Source organism: Lindgomyces ingoldianus (assembly GCF_010093535.1).
Source record: "Lindgomyces ingoldianus strain ATCC 200398 unplaced genomic scaffold BDR25scaffold_9, whole genome shotgun sequence".
Lineage (NCBI taxonomy): Eukaryota > Fungi > Ascomycota > Dothideomycetes > Pleosporales > Lindgomycetaceae > Lindgomyces > Lindgomyces ingoldianus.
The window spans coordinates 496,062-518,396 of record NW_022985170.1 but is presented as its reverse complement, the minus strand read 5'-3'; the positions used below and the strand labels follow the sequence as shown (position 1 = coordinate 518,396).

Sequence of the window (22,335 nt, the reverse complement as noted above, 5' to 3'; positions counted from 1 at the left end):
AATGAGAGACGCCTCCTTTGCGGCCAAAGGACTCTCGAGTCCCACCCTGGTCTTGGGCATGTCTCAATTGTGGAATCTACTCTCCAATATGGTTTCTAAAGCCTGAAATATGTGCTACCTTGATACCATCTTCAGGTCCGAGCACGGGCTCAATAGCAACAGGTGAGATTTTGCTTCAAGCGCCTATAGAAAAAGACTTGCGCTCAGTTGTTCAAACCCGAGTCGACGCACATTTCCAGCTGAAGCACCGCCAAATGCGAACTCGCTTTCAGTTTGATTCAACAGGAGAAGACAATTTCCAAAGTACTATTGCTAAGAGCTAGGATTCTTCTCCCCACACTGCCAACACAGATGTCAAACAATCTGAACAGAACCCAGCTGGCCAACAGATCTAGATCTACATACTATTTTTAGCTTCTAAAGACCCAGCGGCTCAAATGGGCTCGTGAGCCCAGGTATTACAGAGGATCGGGTATTGGGACACCTTCGACCACGACAAAGTGCCTGCTGACAATCTCGAGCTGCTAGAACAATACCTGGCGGATGATTTCGATTTCGAAAGAGATGACTACAGGGAAGATCACGGTGATGGGATATATTCAGTCTCACACGCTACATGAAGCAGGAACCCCCGGTAATCTTTGTCCGGGACTCCCTCTTTGGGTTTAGTGCGGTCCCTGCGCTTATCCACATCCGGCATTGCTCCTCGCTCAATCAACCCAGCGCTTTTGACGTCTATAAAATGTTCACCCTCCTGTCTCCAGGCTTTCTCCCCATCTCTTTCCCTCAATTCTCTAATCCTATCCCAACGCATCTGCTGCCAAGCGATCCATGGCTTTCTACGCCTCGCCTGCCTGCTCACTCATCTCATCCCCGGCCACTAATCAAAATTTCGCTCTCCAACCTGCCAACATGCTCCGCGGCTTTCCTAGTTTCCGCTGTTTTGTTATTTTTTTTTAACCGCAGCAGGCTGTGGTGCTGCTAATAGGACTTCTGTACGGACCCAGTGATTCAACAGCCTCAGTTAGGTTCAATTCAGACAGCGTTTGACTTTTAATTTTAGAATATTTTCCCTCTACTTCTTTTAGGCTTGTTTCTAGTTTCTAGAGCCTTTCATATTTGTTTTCTTCCTACTCTAACAGCCACCACTATAACCAGACCATGGCTAAGCCTGACCTGCCCCTAGACCTACCTATTAATGATAATGCCATAACTAATTTGATTGGCCAGCTCCGGTTGCAAACCTTAACGAATAATGTATAGCTATTAGGAGCACTAAAGGCATGAGGAACTAGATTGATTGCTAAAAGAGTGTACCTAGGGGTATATATATATATACATGTAAGAAAGGAGTCTTAGCAGCACGTGACTATCGTGTAAGCCATGCGTGACTACTGCAAACAAATAACCATCATGTTTCTATTTCAGTCAGGGCCGCTTTCGCTCCCTGCCGGAAAATACGAAGCTTAGTGACGATAAACGCTATACTGTAGATGACTGGCTATTACTTTGGAGAACACTAGACAGGGAAACGCAACAGCGTGTCGCTATAAGACAGTATTTTATGTGGTTGGCTCGGGTTGTAGCACTAATAATTTCGTGAGGTTTGAAAGACCAAAAATAACTTCCAAAGGCGTCCCAGTACTCTGGTGCCAGCTTTGGTTCCTAGGAGCCTCAGGGTCCCTTGAACAGCCTCCCAGGCACATGAGCATCCTAGGATAATCGGTCCAGGAAAATAGGCATCCCAGGAAAATTGGCGTCTCTAGAGAATTCGCCCAGGCACCCTCATCTCCTAGTCGATTGGTCCCAGGAGAATATTCCCAGGAGTGTGCGCCCAGGAACCCTTGTCTCCTAGTATTCTATTCCACCTGGGCAAATTCTCCTAGGAATATTCTCCTGGGACTAATCTACTGGGAAGAGGTTTAGCCCAGGAGCATCCTCCCGGTACCGACTTCATCCTATTAATATTTTCCCAGTAAGCTTGGTCTCCCGGGATGCAGGTTTGCCTGGGAACCTTTTCCCCAGTACAATGTCTTAAGAAACTGCTTGATCGCGTTCATATAAGTTTATTATAGCAGAATATCTTAATGCTGGATATATTTAAACCATCTTTTAGGGTTTCGGGTATACTTTAAAGTCCTAGCTAAAACCACGCATAAAGGAAAGTCTACTGCTAGCATTTGCGCGGACCGCCAAGCCACTGGCAGCCTCGCGGTTGTCCCGTGACTGTACCCGAAAATCCAATGGTTCTGTACGATAATAATCCGTCCTTCCACCAGTACTCTGAGAGGGTTAGTGGCCTTACGCACGTGCCAAGTCTAGACGAACCTTGACAGAGGGTCTAGTACCTAGTTTACTGAAAACACGCCTCAGGATAACTTCCAAAATAAAAGGGGTCGTGATAGTTTGTTTATATAGATATAAATTACACGATTTTTGCCTTACAATGGAATCTATGGCACTAAATTACGAAAACCTGGTCGATTATGCCTGTTTCTACGACCCTATTAAAGACGTTCAAGTCGGTCCCGCAAACCAGGAGCCGCGGGACGTCAGCCAACCTGGACGCCTGGTCGAATCTCTAAGGAGAAACATTCTCTCCTATCGAGTAAGCATCACATTGAAAATGCTCCAAAGTATGCTCTGCGGATGCCGTGGCTCTGAGAGCCTCAAACACGCATCATCCTAAGTGGCGCAATGAGGCGCGCATGTTTCTTTGGGGTTTGCGCCGCACAACCCCTGCTGCTGCTACTCCAAAAAGAACGACCAACACTCACAGTAGCCATTTTTTACCCTTTTAACTATTAAGAAAACGTAGAGAAGGAAACAAAGGCGTAGGATCCCAGCAGGAAGTTCATACAAACAGCGCCCACCCCCTCTTCTTTAGTAACTCGGTAGGGGAAACAATCCAATGGTGTTCATGTTGTAAACTACCTATGGCGTAATTCGCGCCTATTGTTATGTTAGATGTTCCTTTTATGAATATAGAATTGAGGCATAGTATTTCACGTTGAAGGCCACCGCATATTACAGCGATGTGTAGTAGAATCTTGCGCTGTAGTAAGGGCTTAGGTGGGCGTTTGGAGAAGTTGTAGGTGTCGCTGGCATCTGACTACAGTTGCACTAAGCAGCTGTGCTGCACTTTGGGATCCACCAAAGTGGTTCCTTCCCAAGCTGACCAAAGATGTATTTTGGAGGGATATCTAGCCTAATCTTGTTCGCTTGTTCGCGTGATCACGTTTCTAGATAGATGTGACTGTGCCTCACCCTTTTGTTCCCATCCCAAGGTACCCAAGCTGCGATGATGATTTAAAGCGCTTTACCTCAATACACTGGATGTTTCTAGTTTTTGAGCTGTACTTGATCAACTGGCTCTTTCTTTATAACATCTGTAGCAACCAAGGTTTTACTGCCACAATCAACTCTCTTCAGCCAACTTCAGCCACCTACATCGGTGCCAGAAAGGCGAGTTTCCGGATTAAGTCGTCCGTGCTCGTTGTCACTGAATTTGTCCAAGGGCGAGAAGATGAACAGTACTCTAAGCGCTTCAAGGCGATATAAAGGGACATATTGCAGGAGATGTGTATGTAGAACACATTAACCTTTCAATTAACTCCTACTACACTATTCTTAACGCCTGATCTTCTTCATTACTACAACCACCCTCTTTAGCATTCAATTTCTATTATATCCAAAGGAAAGGCTCAACCAGGCGAAAAGGAAGACTATACTAGTAAGCTAAACAAGGAAATTTAGAACCGGGGTTCTCAATAAAAATATCAATAGCAATAGCATAAACATGTCATACTACCTCTCGGTAGTCGTTTACGGTCCTGGTAATGATCCAAACCACCGCTCCCACTGGGCTTTCGCCTTCTATGCACCTGGCTCCTTAATCCGCAACCTTCTCCATGTCACTCTTCTCAACCTCAACAAATTCGTCTATGCTTTCGACAAGTGCAAAGGTGTTAATGTTCACTCTAAATCATCCAAAGGTTACTTCACTATTGCAACCTTGTCGCCAGAGCAGTATCAACGTGCAGATCAGATTATTAGTCAGGAGCCAGCTCCAAATAATAGGAAGGACAGGTGCCAAGATTAGGTGCAAAATTGTCTCATTACACTCAAGGTGGAAGATATTGTTCTACTAGGAACAAGCGAGTAGCTTAAGGGGTTGGTGGGACAGCCAGCGGCGACGGTGGTGAGTAAGACCGGGTTCCGCTGGGTGCGCACCGTTCGTTAGAGGCGCCTTGAGCATGGCTGTTAAGTACTGGATGGTTTCGAGTGAGGTATTCGACTCAAAAGCCACTGTATAATACAAGTGTTTAAACCTAGCTCTTTTAATATATGATACTCCGCCTTTACTTCTTCAGGGAATACATTGTCGAGTAATTTAATCCATTCGGGTTGTTAAGCTTGTAGATTGGCCTCTAAATATTCCCAGCGTAGTATGCTAAAGCCAGCTAAGCCCTAATCAACGATGGCCATAATCTTGCAGTTACCATCGACCAGGATGTTGTTAAGGTGGAGGTCGCCATGAGAGAAAACCTTAGCGTCTTCAGTCAAAGCTGAGATTTTGGTGATGATGCTATTTTCTAACCCCCCAAGTCAGCCTCCAGGACAAGAGTTGGTAAGAGCCTCAACTAGCCCTTGATTATATTCGGTTCTTGACTTAAAGGGACTGTATTGCTTGTCGTCATGTGTTTTCAGACATAAGTGTGAGAAGGAGATGTCTACGCTAGGTTAATTCCAAAGCGCGCTATAGAAGTCCCCGCGCATATCGCGAAGCTCTCTCACGTATACTCAAAGCTGATCTGCAACGTATGCCTTCTTATTGTCCAACAACAACCACATCTCCCCTAACTGCAGTCTTTCAACTTTGCACATGTAAATGTACCCTATTCCTTTTTTTTTTCGTACGCTTCGTATACTTTAGGTACAGGAATAGAAGAACAGCTGGACACGAATCACATAGCCTCAGCTTCGGCCATCCTTACACTTCTCCCACCTTTCAAAATTGCACCTCTGTCCAGCAAATGGAAGATTCCAGGTCCAATTTTGAGGGGAAAGAGGTTGATAGCATTCAGAGGGATTTCAGCTTCACCATGCGCAGATCAAGGTGGAGGAGAAGGCGGGTCGGCCATTGTTGTTCGAATGAAGAAGACTGACGGGGAAATTTGGCGCCTTAGATGGACGCTTAGACCACGGCACGCGGATCCTCAACCGTAAGACTAATAGCTCAGTCAAAAAGCTAGGCCGACTTGAGCCAAGCTGACTGCTTAGCATGAGGGAGCTCGGACCTCACGAGTTGGTTTGGCTTTTTGACCTGTTTAACAGCGAGAGGCATCGATGCTCTATTTTCGGCGATCCACCTCGTCATTCGTTGATTCACCTTATCATTCGTCGATCATCGTTTCTCTACCGGTACATGAAGCCCATCCCATGCGCTTCTGCAGGCCGACACCTCCCTTCACTCGAGAGAATTATCGACTTCGGCTAGTAGGTCTAGTCGTATCGCTTCTATTAACGTCTGCATTTGTGACCTCTTATATGTTTATAAAAAGTGTGACCTTTGGCACTAACATTGGCTTATTCGGCGACCCAGTCATCTCTAAGGCCTCAACCCTTTAAACCGCAAATTCCTCAACTGGCAGAAACTCCTTGAGCTATGAAAGTACGTCCCCCACCTAACCTGCCATAACGACAATTCCTACCTTCAATCCAGCTCCGTCCTGAAAGGCGTACCTACCAATACCCGCTGACCCTCTCCCTCCACCCCCTTACATACATGCACCACCCCGCGAAGTACCCTCTAACATCAGTGAAAACGATCCTCGAGCTACCGGTGCCGACTACCCGCTCAACGCCATGGAAGAGGAACTCGACGAAGCGATGTCGCACGACCCTAGCGTGGTATACGAAACCTCGAGCAAAAACATCAACGCATCCAAGAACAGCAAACATGGTAAGGAAGGTAGCATGATCCTCAGGTTATTTAGAGGGACTGTCAAAGGTGGCGTTGAGACAGCCATCGGCACAGATAAAGTCACTGCGAAAGTTGGTAGCGACCACACGAAGAACAGGCTGGGTGTTGTACCCAAGCTAAACGCAGATCTGACGTACGCCTATTTAATTCAAGTCTCAGTTTCATAGGAAGAAAGGTCGTGTGTACATTACAACCAAAGCCACTATGCTTTGTATGGATTTCTCAACCGACTAAGTGATTGAGAAAATGGGTCGTTGGGACGGGAGGACTTATACTATAGCTAGAGTATCTCGGTTGGCGAGATTGGCGATATCAGGACGGTTGGTTAGCATAGGTGTAGAGATTGCGGAAAGGAGGGGAAAGAAGTGGAGGGGTTACTGCTATGCCGTTGAGGGATAGGCTATTTTAATGGGTTCATTGCAATAGGAGGGCAGAAGCGAGATTATTGGTGTTGGGCGCGATGGATTGGGGGCTTCTTGTGGTTGGGGATGTGGATTCTATTCATATGGGCCTCCTAGAAGGTGCGTTCTATGTATATCTAGGGGGAGCATTGGATATGGTGCGTATACAACAGCCTTGTTAACCTCTCATTCCTAGAGATTCGCTAATCAACCACTCACTTCTCTTATATCCTGTCTTCACGTTATCTAGCCGATGTTCGCCATCACCATCACCAAACCCAGTTCTTCTTCATAAACGCCCCCGTTTCTTCTTCTGTGTTTTCGCACATACACAAACTACTCCATCCTCTCTTTCATGAGAGAGAAGCTTCTACATTTTTAATCTAATGAGGCAGAATATATGTCGTTCTTTCCCTCTCTAGTTTTATCCTCGAGGGTTTTTAGAGATGAGCTAGTGGCAGCATGCATACCATTCAACCTACCTACACTTTGATGTTAATATTCTCCTTACTGCTTTAACCTTGTTGCAAAAGGAAAAGTAACCTAGTTATAAGTTGCATGGGTTTGTAGTTTCTAATCCACAGGATAGATATACATCTTGGTGCTTTTTGGGGCGCCAAGCTATGGATAAGGTCTAAAGCTTCGAATTTTAGTCCAACTAACCAAGTTGGAGATCTTATTGGCGTGGCAAAAGGTAGAAGAGCTGAGGGGGTTTATACAAGCCACTGGGAGGAGGGAAATTCTAGAGCATGAAAGTAGTTGGGATAGTTGGTGGAGATAGTGGATGATTTCACTGGCTCAAAAGGGGCGAAAAGTTCACACGCTTGCTGTTTCTAAGGGAGATGGGCTGCTTCCATGTTTTGCTGTGTTTAGGTGGCCAGTGAAAGTTATTTCATATCTTGCATCACTCCGACGTCAGCTTTATTTCTAGAACATAGACTACAATCAGTTCCAATTTGGGAACACAGAGGAGAAGGATGAATGCCATCGACTACAGGGTTTAGAACGACGGAGAGGCGGGAAGTCATCTGCTAGATTCAATTCCAAGTCGGATGGTTCGACAAAAAATACTATGATATATCTATCCACGGCGCGGGCAAACTCTGAATGTCAATGGTATCAAACCCGCAATGCCTTCAAGATGCTCGGCTTATTTTCATGCCAAAATAGTGCATGCCCATGCATTATCCTCTTCAACTTTCGCCAAGATGGAGATTAGCATGCCCCTCCCTCGCCTCCAAATCTCCATCGCACAACTGGCCACCAACCCCCAATACTCCTCTAATAAACCCCTGCATCCTGCCCTTCCTTCGCTAACGTCTCAAACACCCTCGGTGGCAACTTATACCGAATCAGCCCGGCAAACACCATCAAGTCCTTCGCTTTCTGAAGCAACATATCGGCAAGAGCCTTCCTGGTTGGATCCTCCCACTGGCCACTGAGCAAGATCTCTCGGTGGCGGCTGCAGCAACCGATACACCACAACAGAACGTTTCCGATATTGCGAGCGATTTCGGGTGGGTATTGTGAGAAGTTGTTGGCTGAGGTGCGGATGAGTGGCAGGGAGCCTTCGGCATTGAGGGGAAGGACGTCAAGGGATTGGATGATCTGTGTGGATAAGTTAATTAGATGTGGATGAGGGATTAGTGAGATTTATACTTACATCTAGAGCTTCCATGAAGCGCCTCTGTTCAATAACCTTCTTGGCGTCGTTCAGCAGGTATAGTATGCGAAGCGCATCGCGGTTCTCTTTGGCGACCTCGCTCCACCACAGGGCGTTGTTGTCGTACAAACCCATGACCATCCTAGCCAACGTGACAGGATCGTCTGTGCCCAACAAGCTCAGGCTTGAGTTTGTGAGGTCGGGTTGAGGTTCGGGGTTGGCACCTGCAATGCGTGGCTTTAGCGGCTCGAGGCGAAGGGGTTCCTGACCAAGGTCTACGGAAAGAGCTTCGGAGAGAGCCCGATTCAGGATCACTACTACACCATCGTATTCGCCGGCAAGGTGGCGCAAGAGAACAGCATCATTGGTGCGTCCGTTGTCATCAGCCATCTTGGCTGCTTCCGAGATGATTACGTTGAGCAAGGCGGCATCGTCGCTGAGCTTGATCAATGGGACACGTTCCTGGATTAGGCCCTGAGTGCTCTGTCCGTTGGCTTTGACATCTCCCAAGAGAGTGGTGAATTCTCGCGTTTCAAGGACAAGCTCGCGGAGTGCTTCGTGGCAAAGGGAAGCTTGTTGTTTGCCTGCCTCACCGGCAAGATCTGCATTGAGGCATATCAATATCAAATACTCGGCGGCAGCATCGGCGCGAGCGGCGCGGAAATCTCTGGTATAAAAGCCAACCACCCTTCCAAAGTTGAGTTGGGGCAATTGTCGTGTAGTGTGAGTGACTAAAGGTGATTAGCGCGTGGCGACAAGACAGGACAAGACTATACTCACGAATTTCCAATCCAGCGCTACTCCAATCAGACACCCGTAGTAATCCGTAATAGTCCAATGCGATTGCAAAATGGACAGCAGAGACATAGGCGTGTTGATAGAGGAAATTGACCGCCTGTTCAAACATTCCAGCAAGCGTAGCCAGGTAGAAATAGACTCCGAATCCACCAGCAGCCTCTGATGGACCAGACATGAAATGCCGTTGGCCAATGTCGCTAATTGTAGCTCGTAGCTCCTCTAAACCGAAAGCTTCGCCAGCATTTTCCTCAGCGCGGTTACCTTCTCTAGCAAGGTTGAATTGAAGCCACACCCAGTCGTCCATAGACTCCTTTAGCGGCTCAAGATTTCGGCGGGACATCTCGCAACGACCAATGATCTTGTAACATGCCATACGGTAGGGATCGTTGGTTGGTGCTATTCGGGCACGCTGGGCGTATACATGGTTGATCTTTTGCTGTAGTTCGGGGCTGAGGCGTCGGTCTGGGTCGCTTGCGTAGAAGCTAATCGCGGCCTGGAAGTTCCTGTCGTTATTTTGGAAGAAGTTCTTCTTATCACGCACATATTGAGCGGCATCGGCGGTTAAGCCAGCCCGAAGCAGATAAAAGACAATGACCCAGGGGAATTCCTCCCCTTCACCACCAATCCTCTGCAGCTGTTCTGTGTCCGTACCAAGCTCTTTGAACGCCATTTTGACTCTGATATAGCCACGAATCCTGCTCAATAGTGATGGAATGCCACCGATCTGGGCCTCGCGAGCATGTTTCCGTACGGCAACGTCAACTTCATCTAAGAATTTCTTCTCTAGGAACTTTCGGGAACCATCAAGAATCCGCTTCCGGGTCCTGACACTACTTGCTGAATTGGGCTGATCATCAAGATATTCTTGAGCAAAGCCACGTTCCCTCGGGTTTGATGCGACATTTGCTCCTTTTGGATCTCTATTCTCGCCGGTGATAGAGATGAGAGCTGCGTAGGCATTTATGAAATGGTCTGTATTCTATAAGTGGTGTTAGCTTGGATGGAGTCACCTTGGGTCCAGAATAGTTCGCTCACCTCTGCCCCCGACTGTGCCTCCACTTCGGAGAAGGCATGCAGAACAGGGAATGGATTGTCCTCAAGCCTCGCCACATTCAGTTCCTTGACCTTTTCCATGAATTTTTCTTGTTTGTCACGCATGAATCGATCCGTGGGACCGACTTGTCCTGCGGCCGACTTGTCAAGAAATTCTTGACCAGCGAGCTCTTTCTTCTGATACGGCGAGAAAACAGAGCCAATGACGGGCTGTGCCCCAGACGCACCAAAAGTAGCTCCATTCGTTGACGCTCCCTTCGCACCCATTGACCGACCTTTACGGGTGGGTCTGCCAAATGCCCCACGCACAGCTGAGCTTCCGAACGTGGCCTGTGAAGCGGCCATGTCCTCGCTCTGTTTCCCCAAGCCAAAATGCTCGTATATTCGTTTCCGCTGTGCATCCCACTCGATTTGAACATTCTCTTCCAGGAACGTGTCAAAATCTCGCTTCGACTGCTCCAGGCCTTCTTGTATCATGGCCAGGGTAGATTGTGAGTGAAGATTCGAGATGTAGCCATCGACGTCCGTATCTAGAATGTTGGTAGCTGGTCCGGCCGTACTGAGTCCCGCTTGCGTGGTGAATTGGTTTAGGTCTCGGAGGGTGCTGCCCATCTTGACGCCCGAGGCAGAGAGAAGGTAGTGTCTATGAGGATGAAATGAGCGGGAAGGCAAAATGGCGAAGGCGAAAACTTACGCTGCACGATCCTGCACGAGGTCTGCTGAAGGTCCACCAGCCCCAAGGTTGCGGACCTTCCGGGCAATATCCCCCAGGCCCAGCTGCAGAGAGGGCAGCTCGTCGAAGCTACTGAGGCCATTCTCCCCAGCATTGCGCTTCCTGCCGCGTTCAAGCAGATGGTCGAAGTGTGCAGAGCGACCCGCTACGTTGCTGGTCTGAGACAGGGGGCCACCTGGTTGCGGTTGTTGTGGTGGCTGCGTGGCGGGGGTAGAGAAGAACGAGCTCTGTCCCGGTGCGGCCGTTTGTCCTAGGTTTGATAGTAGATTGGCCGTGGTCGATTGCTGTGCTGGTTTACTAGCGGGCGTCGAAAACAGGCCGCCGGTTTGCGCTTGAGAGCTTGCGGCGGGGAATAGAGATGATGTTGTGCTCGCTGTCCCCGGCGCTGTCGTCTTTGCGGTACTCGCTCCAAAAAGGCTTCCTCCCAAGCCGCTTGAGCTTGCTGGTTGTGACGTGCCAGATGGCCCACTCGTTGAGGCACTGAGACTGGGAAACGGGTTGGTGCTGGTGGCAGCAGTGCCAAAGAGCGGCTTGGGGGTAGATGACGCCCCAGACGAAGGTTGGCCCCCGCCCCCAAGATTTCCAAAAAGCGATGACATGGTGGGTGTTGTTGAAGGAGAGCCGGTGTGCTGTTGATTGCGCTGTTCATCGCGGACTCTAGGCATTGTTTTTCTTCGGGGAAGCTGGAGGCGTCTGTCAGAGGGTCAGTGCACTAGACGCGCGCTTATTGAATCAGGTACCATGCCGAGAACTCGAAGAGCGCTCTGGGAGTGAAGGTCATCGGTATCAGGTAAAGCGTTTGAACAAACTGCCTCACTGGCGAGCTCGGCTAACAATCAATGCCATAGTATTGCTATCAAATCTCTTCCATCTCTCTAAGTCCAGCAAACGCGAAAAGGTATAACTACCATGCCCTCTCACCTAGTTCCTCTTAATGAATTACACTGAAATCTGATTCCTCCCCCAGGGGTACCCAAATTGCTCCGACCACTAGATTGACCACAAGGAACCCCCATGGACGGCCCATATTATGAACGAACCTGTCATCCATGGCGAAGGAGGCCAGCTGAATACCTGACCGGGGTGGGATGGATCCAAGGAGGTCACAAACGGCGTAAGCTCAAACCATACTATCACTTCGTTTGGCCGAGAGACGGAAAGAACGGAAGCACTTGGGGGAGGTGGAAAGACATTTTAAAAGGTCAAGGCCCGGATATTCACGTTACAATCAGCGCCGACAAGAAGGACTACATGTTCAATCGGCAGACGAAGGAAAGATGGGCCGGGCATACTAATCTCGACGATCGTGGTCCGGACGGGGCCCTCAAATACGAGCCTCCATGGACACGGTCAGCTCGACCCGGTAACAACTGCAGAGCATACGACTTTAGAACTCGAAAGTATTGTAGGCCTTATGACCACATGTGGACCGATGCTTTGTGGCAAGATGAGCCGAACGGCCATTTCCCCTACCCCCACGCTCTCAGGAATGTTTATGGGGAGTGGATACAGCACAAACAAAATGCATTCGAGGAGGAATTTGGAATGTAAATTCACTCCAAGCAACTTTCGTGGAAGGCTTCCCACATCAGCTCCGGATCTTTGTTGACATTTCCGACTTGCCTGCTTCGTCTGGCTGCTGGTGCGAGTGCTGAACTGTCAAGTAGTCTCGAGCATTTCGCGCAGGATGCTCCTTTCGTGGTTTTGTACGCCGCAATCATGTCCTAGTGATGGTCAACATCAGAGGTTTTCGCGATGCACTATAGAGAGCAGTCATACCAGCAAATATTTTAAGTCATTTGCGTGCGGTCGTGTTGAGATGCATTTAGTAATGACTGGAAACAGTTTCATTGTTCCCAAACATTCCGCATTGAGTTTGTGTCGGCCGTTTGCTTCTTGATCGATGATGACGCGGAACTTCAGCTTGAGATCTCCAGCCACGAATTGTATCTATCTCTCGTATAAGTAATGGGAGGGACTCAACACCGTGGGACTTACCAAGAGTTCATGATTGTCGTCTTTAGCGCCAATCTTAATGTTAGGGTGGGCTTTGTGAAATTCTTGGATAATCTGAGAGATTTCTTCAATACTCAGTGTGGCGTCAGAGTCTTGCACTTTTTTGCCTCCATTTGCTATACGGTCTGGTATCTGGCTCTCTATATTTTCTTGCAGTACCCAGCCGTACCGAGGGACCTGAGATGACGCACTAAGATCCGTGTTCGCATTATAGCTTTCCTTCGCGTGCTCAAGAATAGATTGATTGTCCTGGTTATGCCATTGGGCCCTGAAAGCTTTCATATCATTTTGCGCTCTAATCACCGATTGCTTAAACGCCTTGAAGACAACTGGGCCTCTGGCAAGGTCGGAGTTGAAAGGCTCGACCATACGGGGAATCGCAAGGCGGAGATCATCCAACTGGGATTTTGTTAGGAATATTTGAGATGAAAGGGTGTCAGCTCACTTGTTCCTGCAATCGCTCCAGTTGTGCAAGTGCTGCTATGCATCGTGCCTCGTCCCAGCCAGCAGCTGGCTGCGCTGCGATGTCGCATGAACCCATGAAATGCCTAACAGATGGGATTGTTGCGAAAGAGTGGGGTTGGTGACCCCTAAAAATAGTCAATACATGCAAAATAGGTCCCCAATGAGGCTTGCGGGTGAGGTGCAGGTAGTTGGTGTTTTGAAGGCCAAGGACGCTAAGTTGGAGGCCAGGATGTTCAACGTGGGGGAGCGAATTCACGTGCAACCCTCCTAGATCATTCACATGTGCAAGGTTGTGAATGTTCGCGAGACTATGCACTGAGCAAGCAATGATCTACACCTGAATGTGCTGCGATGCTGTCCTGGCATATATTTACAGTCTAGGCTCATGGATCAAATTTGACGCATTGCAGCTTGCAAAGGTGAGTCTGTCGTATTCTAATGTAAGAGCTAGAGGGAATCGGTAAGCAAATGTGGAAAATCAATCCTTTGCTAGACGGACGCCCCAAATCTATTTAGACAGTTCTTTCGCAAGCCCCGTCAATCCTGGAGCATATATGAACGATTCGCCCTTTCATTAGAACATGCAAATTGGGCTATGCGCTTGGAATCCTAAACTCCTGAACTCCCCGAAACAATATGCCCCCTTCATAACATCACGGCTCAATTCCTCAAGGCCCGAAGTCTCTCGTTCAGGCCCTCCTCTTCTTGTTCCGTAGGCCCAACCTTCGTCTTTGCAGGGGTTACGGCTTGGAGGTCCTCCTGAAGCTCCACACCCGCCTTGTCAGCGGCTTGCGACATCAGCCTATCTACGTCTTCTTGCGGTGTGCCGACGGCAGTTGCGGATGACGTTGCGTTCTCGTAATAGCCCGTCGCAACGTCGAGGTCTTCGAATTGTGTCTCGAACTTATCCATGACCGCGGATATCTGTCCCGACAAGTCAGCACCATGTCTCTCCTTCTTGTTCCCCTTGTAGATTGGAAGAAATGCATACCTTCTCCAGATCCATTTGTTTCATGGCTGAATCCATGCCTCTGACCACGTTCGCCATGCTGCCTGTGACTTGTCGCATCGTTACCGCGGTCTGTACCCTGCTGCTAACCGCGTCGATTCGAGAAGCGAGCCGTAGCAAGTTGAGCTTTTCGTTTTGCTTTCGGATGGCATTTTGGGCGTATATGCGGGCGATATCGTGGTGGCCAGCCTTCATGGCCTGTTTCCATGGTTCCTTAGCTTGGGGCGGCGTAAGCCTAGGGATATGGGACGCACCTTTTCAAGCTTCGCCTTCTCTGCCGTTTCATCCTTCCCAGCCTTTGCAGCTTGTCTATTCAGTTGTTTCGTTGTAAACTGGTAGGAGTTAGCGCGCTGCTGTGTCGCGGGCAAGGATCTCGAACCTTGAGGTTGAAGAGGGCTTTCTCGAGGCCGGACATGGCGAGGAAGTGTATTGGGAGGAGGGAGAGGGTTGCCGGGTCGTTTAACAAGCGCTGGGGAATAGGTAGTGGAGGTTAAATGTTGCGGCTATTTTCCGGGCGTGAAAGTGAGTCGATGAGTGAATAGCCTGGTGTAGTGGGTGTTGGGCTAGGCAGCGCCAACGTCATTTCCAAGCCTGCTTGGCCCCACGTCACGTGGAGAGTGTCTGTCCATGTTCCAAAGTTCCACATTCCCCCTAAGGAAGTGATCTCAGGATTCTAGTAGGGAGACGACTTGCAGATTTTACATTCACTGTGTTTTGCTATCGCACTTCTGATTGATGGGTATCCGTCTCGCCTGCATGTATAAATAACAAGAAATCGCCTGTCCCCATGCACATTCATGAACTCCTTTGTTTGACAGTTCCCTCTGTATGAAATGAGCTGAGGAGCGGCCGTCTTGGCTGGTTCCATCTACCTTTGACGCCAGTTTTGAAATACACAACTAACGCCAGTAACACCATTCATGAAAGATAATGATAAAGCACGTAGGCATTGCGGTAAGTCTGAGAGCTGTTATTGGGCAGCATTAAACTTATCAGTAGCCGATCGGAATAGTTCCTGTTGCTGCCGTATGAGCTCTTCCTCCGTCATGCCGCTTTGTTCAATCTTTGTCTGCTTCTTTTCGCGGTTCTAGAGTAGCATTAGCACACGACGCCTTAAAACTGTTCTATAGACGCTACGCACGGCTTGTTGCTTCTTGTAGTCTGCTGCGACTTCAAGGACTGCAGGGACGTAGTCCCCAAAATCAAGCTCCTCCAGCGCAGCCTTGACATGCTCACAGGCTATTGTCTTCTTCGCATCCTTCTCAGCGATATCGTTGGCTTCCGATGATATTAGCGTGATGAACTCGACGCAGCATTCGATTAACAAGTCACGCGTGTCCTTTGCGAATGTGACGCCGGGGTCGGAATGCAGGATCTCGGTGATGATCTTCTGAACAGTAGCTACGCGCAAGTCAACAATGGATGTGTCCGGAATTGAATTTAGGTTAAAGGTACAGACCTTTGGGTAGCGACAAGTCGTCGTTACCACCGAACTCGCGGTCAGACATAGCGGGCGAAATGGGTGTGGTTTCTGCTGTGAAGTGGGTTGATGGAGGAGCTACCTAGGCATGGAGCTATACACAGTTTCAGGGACGCCGTCCCGCGATCTCGGGAAAACTTTTCACCGATTCCCTCAGATCTGGGCACTGTCACACCGAACGAATCATCGTGAGCTTGTTGTCGGTGACCTTAGGGTTGCACCGTCTGCGGTCAGTCATCTGCCTGCCATCTTGCAAGGTGGACCTGCTGCATGTGATTGTCACCCAACCAGCTGAGTCCAAGCCCGGAAGCTCGTCTTGGTCAGGCACCAAGCAACGACGAATGGCTCAAGGCCCAGTCCACATCGATTTGAGAGCCAGATCTAGATTCAGGGAAGTTATAGTAAAATGGCTATCTCGTGACAATATGCTGTTTGCAAGGTATGCCGATGGCGAGATGAATTGCTCTAATTATCTGGAAGTGCTCAAAGAGGAAGCGAATGGCTTTCGCTTTCACCACCAGCGTATCCAAGTTGAGTGAAGGCACAAACATCCGCGGGGCGCTTGGCGCAAGGCATCGGGGTGCAACAGCCGGGGCACTTGCTTGCTTCATGACCGGGCAAGGACTCGAGGCAGATGACGAGGAGCGGTGAGAGGCCAGGAGCAGTTGGAGAAAGACACACGGGCTGTTGCAGGTGTTTCATCCGACAGTCAAGACGGAGAGCGCCCGCTGCATCAAGGTGAATCAAGGCGAATCCACGGCAGCTTCCTGCTTGCCAATTGCCTTTATCTTGCATATCCACCTGCGCTTCCAGGTTCCTACTCTGCCCGAAACGCTGGGAGGAGCCGCCCGCTGCGCGCAGTACCTCTACCTTTCGTCCTGGTCTGGTCCCATCGGTCATCCATAACGATATCCCTTCGTTGAAAGTACTGCTACCCGCAGGCCCGTCTGTGTACTTAGGACGCTCTTCACCGCATCATCGGTGAGCGCGCCCTGGACTCGCGCCGCCTGCCTTTCACGCACGGCGGTCCAGCAAGCAGGGCCGAAAAGAAGAGTTTTCTGTGCATTTGCAGGCCTATTTCGGCATCGCGCCGCCATCCACAGCACCAGCCAGCTACTATGACGCTTTTCCAACGATGAGCCATGCTATGAACCAGTCTTCCGCCCTCAGCTCCAGCTGCCCACAGCCCAAACAACAACCTCCTTCCGCAGCTTCGCCTGCTGCAGAGACTGCACCCAAGAGACTGCACGCGAGCATCGTCGCCGATGCTCGACCCCGACTCGTAGCCCGCGCCTCTGAAAGTTCGCCTGCCCGACCCCGCTGCTCGCTGGTCTCCAAGTCGTCGAGTGCAGTACCGACACTGTCCACCACCCATCGATTTTTACCCACCTACTGGCTCCCAACCACCATGACGGCCGCCGGTGGCGTCAACCCAACGGCAGCAGACCTGCTGCGACAGGCAATGGTGCAGAGGTAAGCATCGCTCTTATTGTGCCTCGTGCGAGCGCCCCAAGGGTGTCGCTGGCGGAGGGCGAGGACGCACAGAGGCGACGGGCTGGCGGCGTCTCGATCGCTTAGCCTCCGCCGATGCGGTGACCTGTGTGTGGGTCGTTCGATGTCAACGTTACACACTATTTTGCTGGACAATACGCTCTCACGTCCGCACACTCACCTTACACTCTGCCCTCCGTCTCACCGTCCTCCTCGCAACCCCGTCCCCGTCTGCCGCACCTGCAGAGATGCCGTTTGCTAACGCGCTTTTCACGCCCAAAAGAGCCAGCGAAGACGAGCCCCACGACCAAATCGGCTCTAACAGCTCGACGCCGCCAGGTGCGGCGACTCCGCGCCCCGACCCTACGGATAAACGACTGCCGGGTATTCTTCACAGTTACTTTGGCCAGGTTCGTGATTCTCTGATCCCCCGTCGAAAGTCTGCGAACAACCCCTCCCCCGCATCTGCATCTGCATCTGCACCTGCATCCGCTCTTGCCCTAGATCGAGCACAAGAGGAGGGTGCGCCCCTAGAAAAGGAAAGCTCGCCCAGTAGTCTGCACTCGAACCCTCTGCCCAGTCCCGCACCCTCTGCCTCGTCCGTCTCGCGACGTCCCTCAACCGCCAAGTTGAATGGAGAAGCCGAGAAGCTAACACAAGGCGACTTTGCGCCGCCACAAAACCAGGCCACACCCCCACAGACTCCTCGAACCCGCTCACAAGAAGGCAAAGTGCCCACATCAAACCTATCACACACGTCTCTCGCGTCGAGTGCGAGTGCGAGTACGAGCGCGCATGTGAAGGCAAAGGTGAGCAGCAAGGCGCCCGCTGTAGGGCCGCCAAAAGGCAAGCTCTCCGTTTCTATTTCAGAAGGCCGAGGTCTCCGTCCCAGCGTAGACCCGTATGTCGTATGCCAGTTCCAGTGGGCCGAATACATTTCAGAAGGACCGAGGAACGAAGAATCGCCGAAGAAGGCGAAACTGTCGAATGACGGCGCTGGTCGGAACGCCGGTGGGCTCTCCATCCGACGGACAGACAGCGACATGGGGAGGCCGATGGCAATACCGATGAGGAGTAGGCAGAGCAGCAACAGCGGCACGAGTTCCGACCCTAAAGAGAACCTTAAAGAGGTGACGAATCCAAAGTGGGAACACGATACCATATTGTAAGCACAGACATTAGAGTTGGCTATGCCCATTTACTGACAGAATCTAGCGATGTTGTTGGGGACCACTCCGAGATCGATATATCCGTCTACGACCGATCGAACCAAGAGGCTTTCCTCGGCCATGTGCGTTTCTGCCCTAACCTTGTCGAGTACGAACACCCATATGATGGCTGGTTTACCTTGGAATCGCGAGATGGTGAAGAGGACTATGTGACTGGTGAGATTCACCTGCGGATCAATTTCCACAAGATCGACAAGAAACACTACGGTCCGGAGGACTTCGAAATTCTCAAACTCATTGGAAAAGGTACCTTTGGCCAGGTATTCCAGGTCCGCAAGCGAGATACTCGTCGGATATACGCCATGAAAGTGCTATCGAAGAAAGTCATCGTGCAGAAAAAGGAGGTCGCACACACTCTCGGCGAACGCAACATTCTCGTGCGGACAGCTATGGCAGAGTCGCCTTTCATTGTTGGGTTGAAATTCTCGTTTCAAACCCCTACTGATCTCTATCTCGTTACCGACTACATGTCCGGTGGAGAGCTGTTCTGGCACCTCCAGAGAGAAGGCCGCTTCCATGAGGCCCGCGCAAAGTTCTATATTGCAGAACTCATTCTCGCCCTTCAGCATCTGCATGAGCACAATATCGTTTACCGAGACTTGAAACCAGAGAATATTTTGCTGGACGCCAAGGGTCATATCGCTCTCTGCGACTTTGGACTGTCAAAGGCAAATCTTACCGAGAATGCAACAACAAATACGTTTTGTGGCACAACAGAATATCTTGCTCCCGAGGTTCTGCTTGATGAGCATGGTTACACCAAAATGGTCGATTTCTGGTCCCTCGGGGTTCTAGTCTTCGAGATGTGCTGTGGTTGGAGCCCTTTCTACGCCGAAGATACCCAGCAGATGTACAAGAATATTGCTTTTGGCAAAGTGCGATTCCCCCGAGATGCGCTTAGCACTGAAGGTCGAAACTTTGTGAAAGGTCTTTTGAATCGGAACCCGAAGCACAGACTCGGTGCGACCCGAGATGCCGAAGAGCTGAAGGCTCATCCTTTCTTTGCAGATATCGATTGGGACGCTTTGACAAAGAAGAACGTCGTACCCCCATTCAAACCAAAGCTCAAGTCAGAGTTGGATGTCTCGAACTTCGACCCCGAGTTCACAAATGCCCTGAACGGCAATGGATCTCTGAACGCCCGTGCCGCGGCCCTGGCGTCTGGCGTGAACCCAGCCTCTACTCCCCTGTCGCCAACTATGCAAGCCAATTTCGCCGGTTTCACCTTTGTAGACGAGAGTACCATGGAACAACAATTTAGGAACCGAGATCATGATATCGAGCGAATGGATGAGGACAACAAAGAGGAAGACGCTGACTGGGAGAAACTCGTTGGACGCGGAGACCGCATGAGCGGCATCATTCCCAGTAACGACCATGACATATTTAGTCATGGCAACTTTGACGTATGAAAGAAATCCCTAACCTAACGCGATTGCCCATCCTTTCAAACATCCCGTTATATTCTGCACCCGTGTGTTTTATTTCTCATATTTCGGCTCCCAAAAAGTGATTTCGCCATTCCTCCGGCACGGCTGTTATACCTGTTCGACATATCAGAATATTTCTGCTCCTGGCACTTCAAGGACGGTCGGCATTACTTCGATTCATTTTCTGGATACCCTGAGCCTGTATCTTTCTTGCAGGTGCCTTTTCAGCTAAGCGGGGCTCTAAATTGTCCAGTTCCTCAGCTGATTCCCCTTTCCAACCCTAAGCTTCTGACGACCTTTCCGAGTAGTACATTCGTTGTTTACCGTGGATATATGTTTGGTAACAGGCGCGAGGCCTTCGCTGGGTATCTGACTTCGCCGGCGATATCTGTAAGCCATTAGGGCGGACGAAATTGGAGACATTGGGGACCATCTATTGGGTTGGAGTTCAGGCTATTGCATACGACGACAATTCCCTCGAACCTCGATTTCCGATACGTCAGCACCCATACCGCGAAACACATCACACAAATGGGGCTGGCTTCCTCCGTCACTGCCAAGGATCCTCATTCACCAAGTGTTACGTCACATCGCGCGGGATGCTTGGAGTTTTCTGTGGTTAGAGTACTTGCATTGCGCGGGTGTGGTCATTGAAGCATTATGTTTCCCTGGTTTCGGTTTCTGGGTTTTCTTTTCGTGCATTGTGCATGCGTTTTCGAGCATATTCATCCACTCCCGCACCGTCATGATCTCTTAAGGGAGAGTTAATGAGGCTGACTGACTCTTGTACATATGAAATGCGGCAACATGATCTTGTTATGGAAGTTCCTGTTCACACCAGACGATCTCGGTGCACATATGGCTGGCTCTAGCATCTTAAAAATAAAAATATTCCAATTAAGCCCATAAGATGCAAGTGCCAGTGTCTTTGAATATCAGATCCGCTCCGCTCAATCTACTTCCACTTGCCTTCATCAGGCTTGTCCCGAGGTCGGGACCAGCATTCTGAACTAACCCATATCCGTTCAGAGCGCATGTACCTTATATCTAGATTTTCACATCACGGAAACCTGCATCCGGCTTCGGATAGGAACATTCCAGCCCATATCTCACGAGCACGATTTTAGGATAGTTCGCCCTGACGATGAGTGTGCGATTCGACCTCGGCAAAGATCCTGGAGCTCCGCTCAGAGCTTCAGAGCTTACAGGCATTGATTGCCGCCCCGCGTTAGGTGAATAATAATTGCGTACACAGCCGCCTAGGTTCAGCTGCATTCGTCCACTGACCTTATGTCCCTTTGTGGCGGTCTCTTCAATCTGCAATTCCTTCTTATACACAACCTTAACAGCGACAATGAGCAGCCCAGGCGCTGGGTTCGAGTTTCCCACATTCCCAGTTAAATGGCTGAAGCGTGACCTCTTGCTCTTTGCTGCGAGCATTGGCTGCAGTTATGATGAATTACATTTTCTTTATGTCAGTGCCAAATCACCCGACTCCACGCCAAAAACCCCTCACAGTACGCATTCTCCACAGCATCAATTGATGTCTTCTAGGAGCTCCACCCCAACTTCGCTGCATTTCCTACCTATCCCATCATCCTCCCCTTCAAACACACTGACCAGGAAGTCATCGATTTCTATGCCCGTTCGGCCAGCACTCCCATCGAAGGCGTTCCTAAATTCGACACAAAGCATGTCCTGGACGGTGAGCGCAAGATCCAATTTCTCAAGCCTCTGCCTGTTACTTCCGATGGCAGAAACTTCGAGATCAGGAGCAAAGTGATCGGCGTGTATGACAAGGGAAAGCCGGGAACCGTTGTCGAGACAGAGCAGTCTTTGGTGGACAAGGACTCTGGGGAGGTGTATACGAGAGCTGTGGGTAGTGGGTTCTATGTTGGGCAGGGAGGATGGGGAGGTCCCAAAGGTGAGCCAATGGATGATACTTAGCAATACAGAGTAGTATGTTAAGGACCTTTGCAGGGCCGAAGACCATCAACTACCCTCCACCCCAAGGCCGCAAGCCGGACGCAACACACATCACACAAACAACCACCGAGTCAGCACTCCTGTACCGGCTCAACGGGGACTACAATCCACTCCACGCTACGCCCGAACCGGGTATTAAGATGGGCTTCGGGGGTCCCATCATTCACGGGCTCTTCTCTTGGAACACATCCGCTCACGCTGTCTTGCAGTGCCTCGGGGGCTCTAACCCAGCAAACCTGAAGGAATTCCAGGCAAGATTTGCAAGCCCTGTCAAGCCTGCCGATAAGCTTATTGTTGAGATGTGGAAAATGGGCGGTGCGGATAAGGATGGGTTTGAGGAGGTCAGGTTCATTGTCAGAGTGGACGGTGGGAAGACTTGTTTGACGAATGGAAGGGCACTTGTGAGGTGTCAAGGAGAGGTCAAAAGCAAGCTTTAGATGTGGATTTAACGTTAAATAGAGCAACGCAAGCCAATCTGACAACACACCTGAACAACCAGCTGCAACCTCTTGGCAACGCCTCAATTGGGGGCGGCATTTCGCATCGCATGCTAGGCTCAAAATTTTATTTGAAGTTACAAGAACTGTGTCGCAAC

At 50.0% G+C, this 22,335-nt stretch overlaps 11 protein-coding genes across 11 annotated transcripts; 7 read left to right on the top strand and 4 right to left on the bottom strand.

The window, feature by feature from the left end:
• Positions 1-2,446: 2,446 nt before the first annotated feature.
• Positions 2,447-3,561, top strand: BDR25DRAFT_352648 (uncharacterized protein; the record flags this gene model as incomplete). Its single annotated transcript, XM_033695040.1, has 5 exons — positions 2,447-2,636; positions 2,666-2,778; positions 2,847-2,914; positions 3,096-3,186; positions 3,247-3,561. 5 exons carry the CDS (start codon positions 2,447-2,449, stop codon positions 3,559-3,561), a joined length of 777 nt encoding a protein of 258 aa, XP_033550049.1.
• A 218-nt stretch (positions 3,562-3,779) lies between these two features.
• Positions 3,780-4,159, top strand: BDR25DRAFT_387380 (uncharacterized protein). The gene has a single exon (XM_033698054.1). It carries the CDS (start codon positions 3,800-3,802, stop codon positions 4,100-4,102), a length of 303 nt encoding a protein of 100 aa, XP_033550048.1. The 5' UTR covers positions 3,780-3,799; the 3' UTR covers positions 4,103-4,159.
• A 1,591-nt stretch (positions 4,160-5,750) lies between these two features.
• BDR25DRAFT_129618 (uncharacterized protein) lies at positions 5,751-6,300 on the top strand. The gene has a single exon (XM_033683820.1). The coding sequence runs from the start codon at positions 5,869-5,871 to the stop codon at positions 6,151-6,153; it is 285 nt and encodes a 94-aa protein (XP_033550047.1). The 5' UTR covers positions 5,751-5,868; the 3' UTR covers positions 6,154-6,300.
• A 1,145-nt stretch (positions 6,301-7,445) lies between these two features.
• BDR25DRAFT_282537 (NIC-domain-containing protein) lies at positions 7,446-11,258 on the bottom strand. The gene is made up of 5 exons (XM_033687980.1): positions 10,596-11,258; positions 9,884-10,544; positions 8,831-9,827; positions 8,051-8,781; positions 7,446-7,995 (listed from the first exon to the last, which is right to left on the bottom strand). The coding sequence occupies exons 1-5, from the start codon at positions 11,231-11,233 to the stop codon at positions 7,669-7,671; spliced, it is 3,354 nt and encodes a 1,117-aa protein (XP_033550046.1). The 5' UTR covers positions 11,234-11,258; the 3' UTR covers positions 7,446-7,668.
• Positions 11,259-11,648: 390 nt separating this feature from the next.
• BDR25DRAFT_218203 (uncharacterized protein) lies at positions 11,649-12,185 on the top strand (the record flags this gene model as incomplete). Its single annotated transcript, XM_033684922.1, has 1 exon — positions 11,649-12,185. The coding sequence occupies one exon, from the start codon at positions 11,649-11,651 to the stop codon at positions 12,183-12,185; it is 537 nt and encodes a 178-aa protein (XP_033550045.1).
• A 2-nt stretch (positions 12,186-12,187) lies between these two features.
• On the bottom strand, positions 12,188-13,191 carry BDR25DRAFT_323796 (uncharacterized protein; the record flags this gene model as incomplete). The annotated part of the gene is made up of 4 exons (XM_033692119.1): positions 12,188-12,358; positions 12,414-12,584; positions 12,633-13,049; positions 13,096-13,191. 4 exons carry the CDS (start codon positions 13,189-13,191, stop codon positions 12,188-12,190), a joined length of 855 nt encoding a protein of 284 aa, XP_033550044.1.
• Positions 13,192-13,529: 338 nt separating this feature from the next.
• On the bottom strand, positions 13,530-14,664 carry BDR25DRAFT_332845 (uncharacterized protein). The gene is made up of 4 exons (XM_033692787.1): positions 14,504-14,664; positions 14,379-14,456; positions 14,107-14,322; positions 13,530-14,039 (listed from the first exon to the last, which is right to left on the bottom strand). Exons 1-4 carry the CDS (start codon positions 14,537-14,539, stop codon positions 13,776-13,778), a joined length of 594 nt encoding a protein of 197 aa, XP_033550043.1. The 5' UTR covers positions 14,540-14,664; the 3' UTR covers positions 13,530-13,775.
• A 143-nt stretch (positions 14,665-14,807) lies between these two features.
• BDR25DRAFT_332844 (histone-fold-containing protein) lies at positions 14,808-15,684 on the bottom strand. The gene is made up of 3 exons (XM_033692786.1): positions 15,584-15,684; positions 15,266-15,525; positions 14,808-15,211 (listed from the first exon to the last, which is right to left on the bottom strand). The coding sequence occupies exons 1-3, from the start codon at positions 15,630-15,632 to the stop codon at positions 15,095-15,097; spliced, it is 426 nt and encodes a 141-aa protein (XP_033550042.1). The 5' UTR covers positions 15,633-15,684; the 3' UTR covers positions 14,808-15,094.
• Positions 15,685-16,621: 937 nt separating this feature from the next.
• BDR25DRAFT_129593 (uncharacterized protein) lies at positions 16,622-17,130 on the top strand. Its single transcript, XM_033683819.1, has one exon. The coding sequence runs from the start codon at positions 16,740-16,742 to the stop codon at positions 17,079-17,081; it is 342 nt and encodes a 113-aa protein (XP_033550041.1). The 5' UTR covers positions 16,622-16,739; the 3' UTR covers positions 17,082-17,130.
• Positions 17,131-17,343: 213 nt separating this feature from the next.
• BDR25DRAFT_218577 (kinase-like protein) lies at positions 17,344-19,736 on the top strand (the record flags this gene model as incomplete). The annotated part of the gene is made up of 2 exons (XM_033684937.1): positions 17,344-18,260; positions 18,311-19,736. The coding sequence occupies 2 exons, from the start codon at positions 17,344-17,346 to the stop codon at positions 19,734-19,736; spliced, it is 2,343 nt and encodes a 780-aa protein (XP_033550040.1).
• A 1,300-nt stretch (positions 19,737-21,036) lies between these two features.
• Positions 21,037-22,239, top strand: BDR25DRAFT_302174 (Thioesterase/thiol ester dehydrase-isomerase). Its single transcript, XM_033689738.1, has 3 exons — positions 21,037-21,228; positions 21,309-21,678; positions 21,735-22,239. The coding sequence occupies exons 1-3, from the start codon at positions 21,109-21,111 to the stop codon at positions 22,175-22,177; spliced, it is 933 nt and encodes a 310-aa protein (XP_033550039.1). The 5' UTR covers positions 21,037-21,108; the 3' UTR covers positions 22,178-22,239.
• The last annotated feature ends 96 nt before the right edge of the window (positions 22,240-22,335 follow it).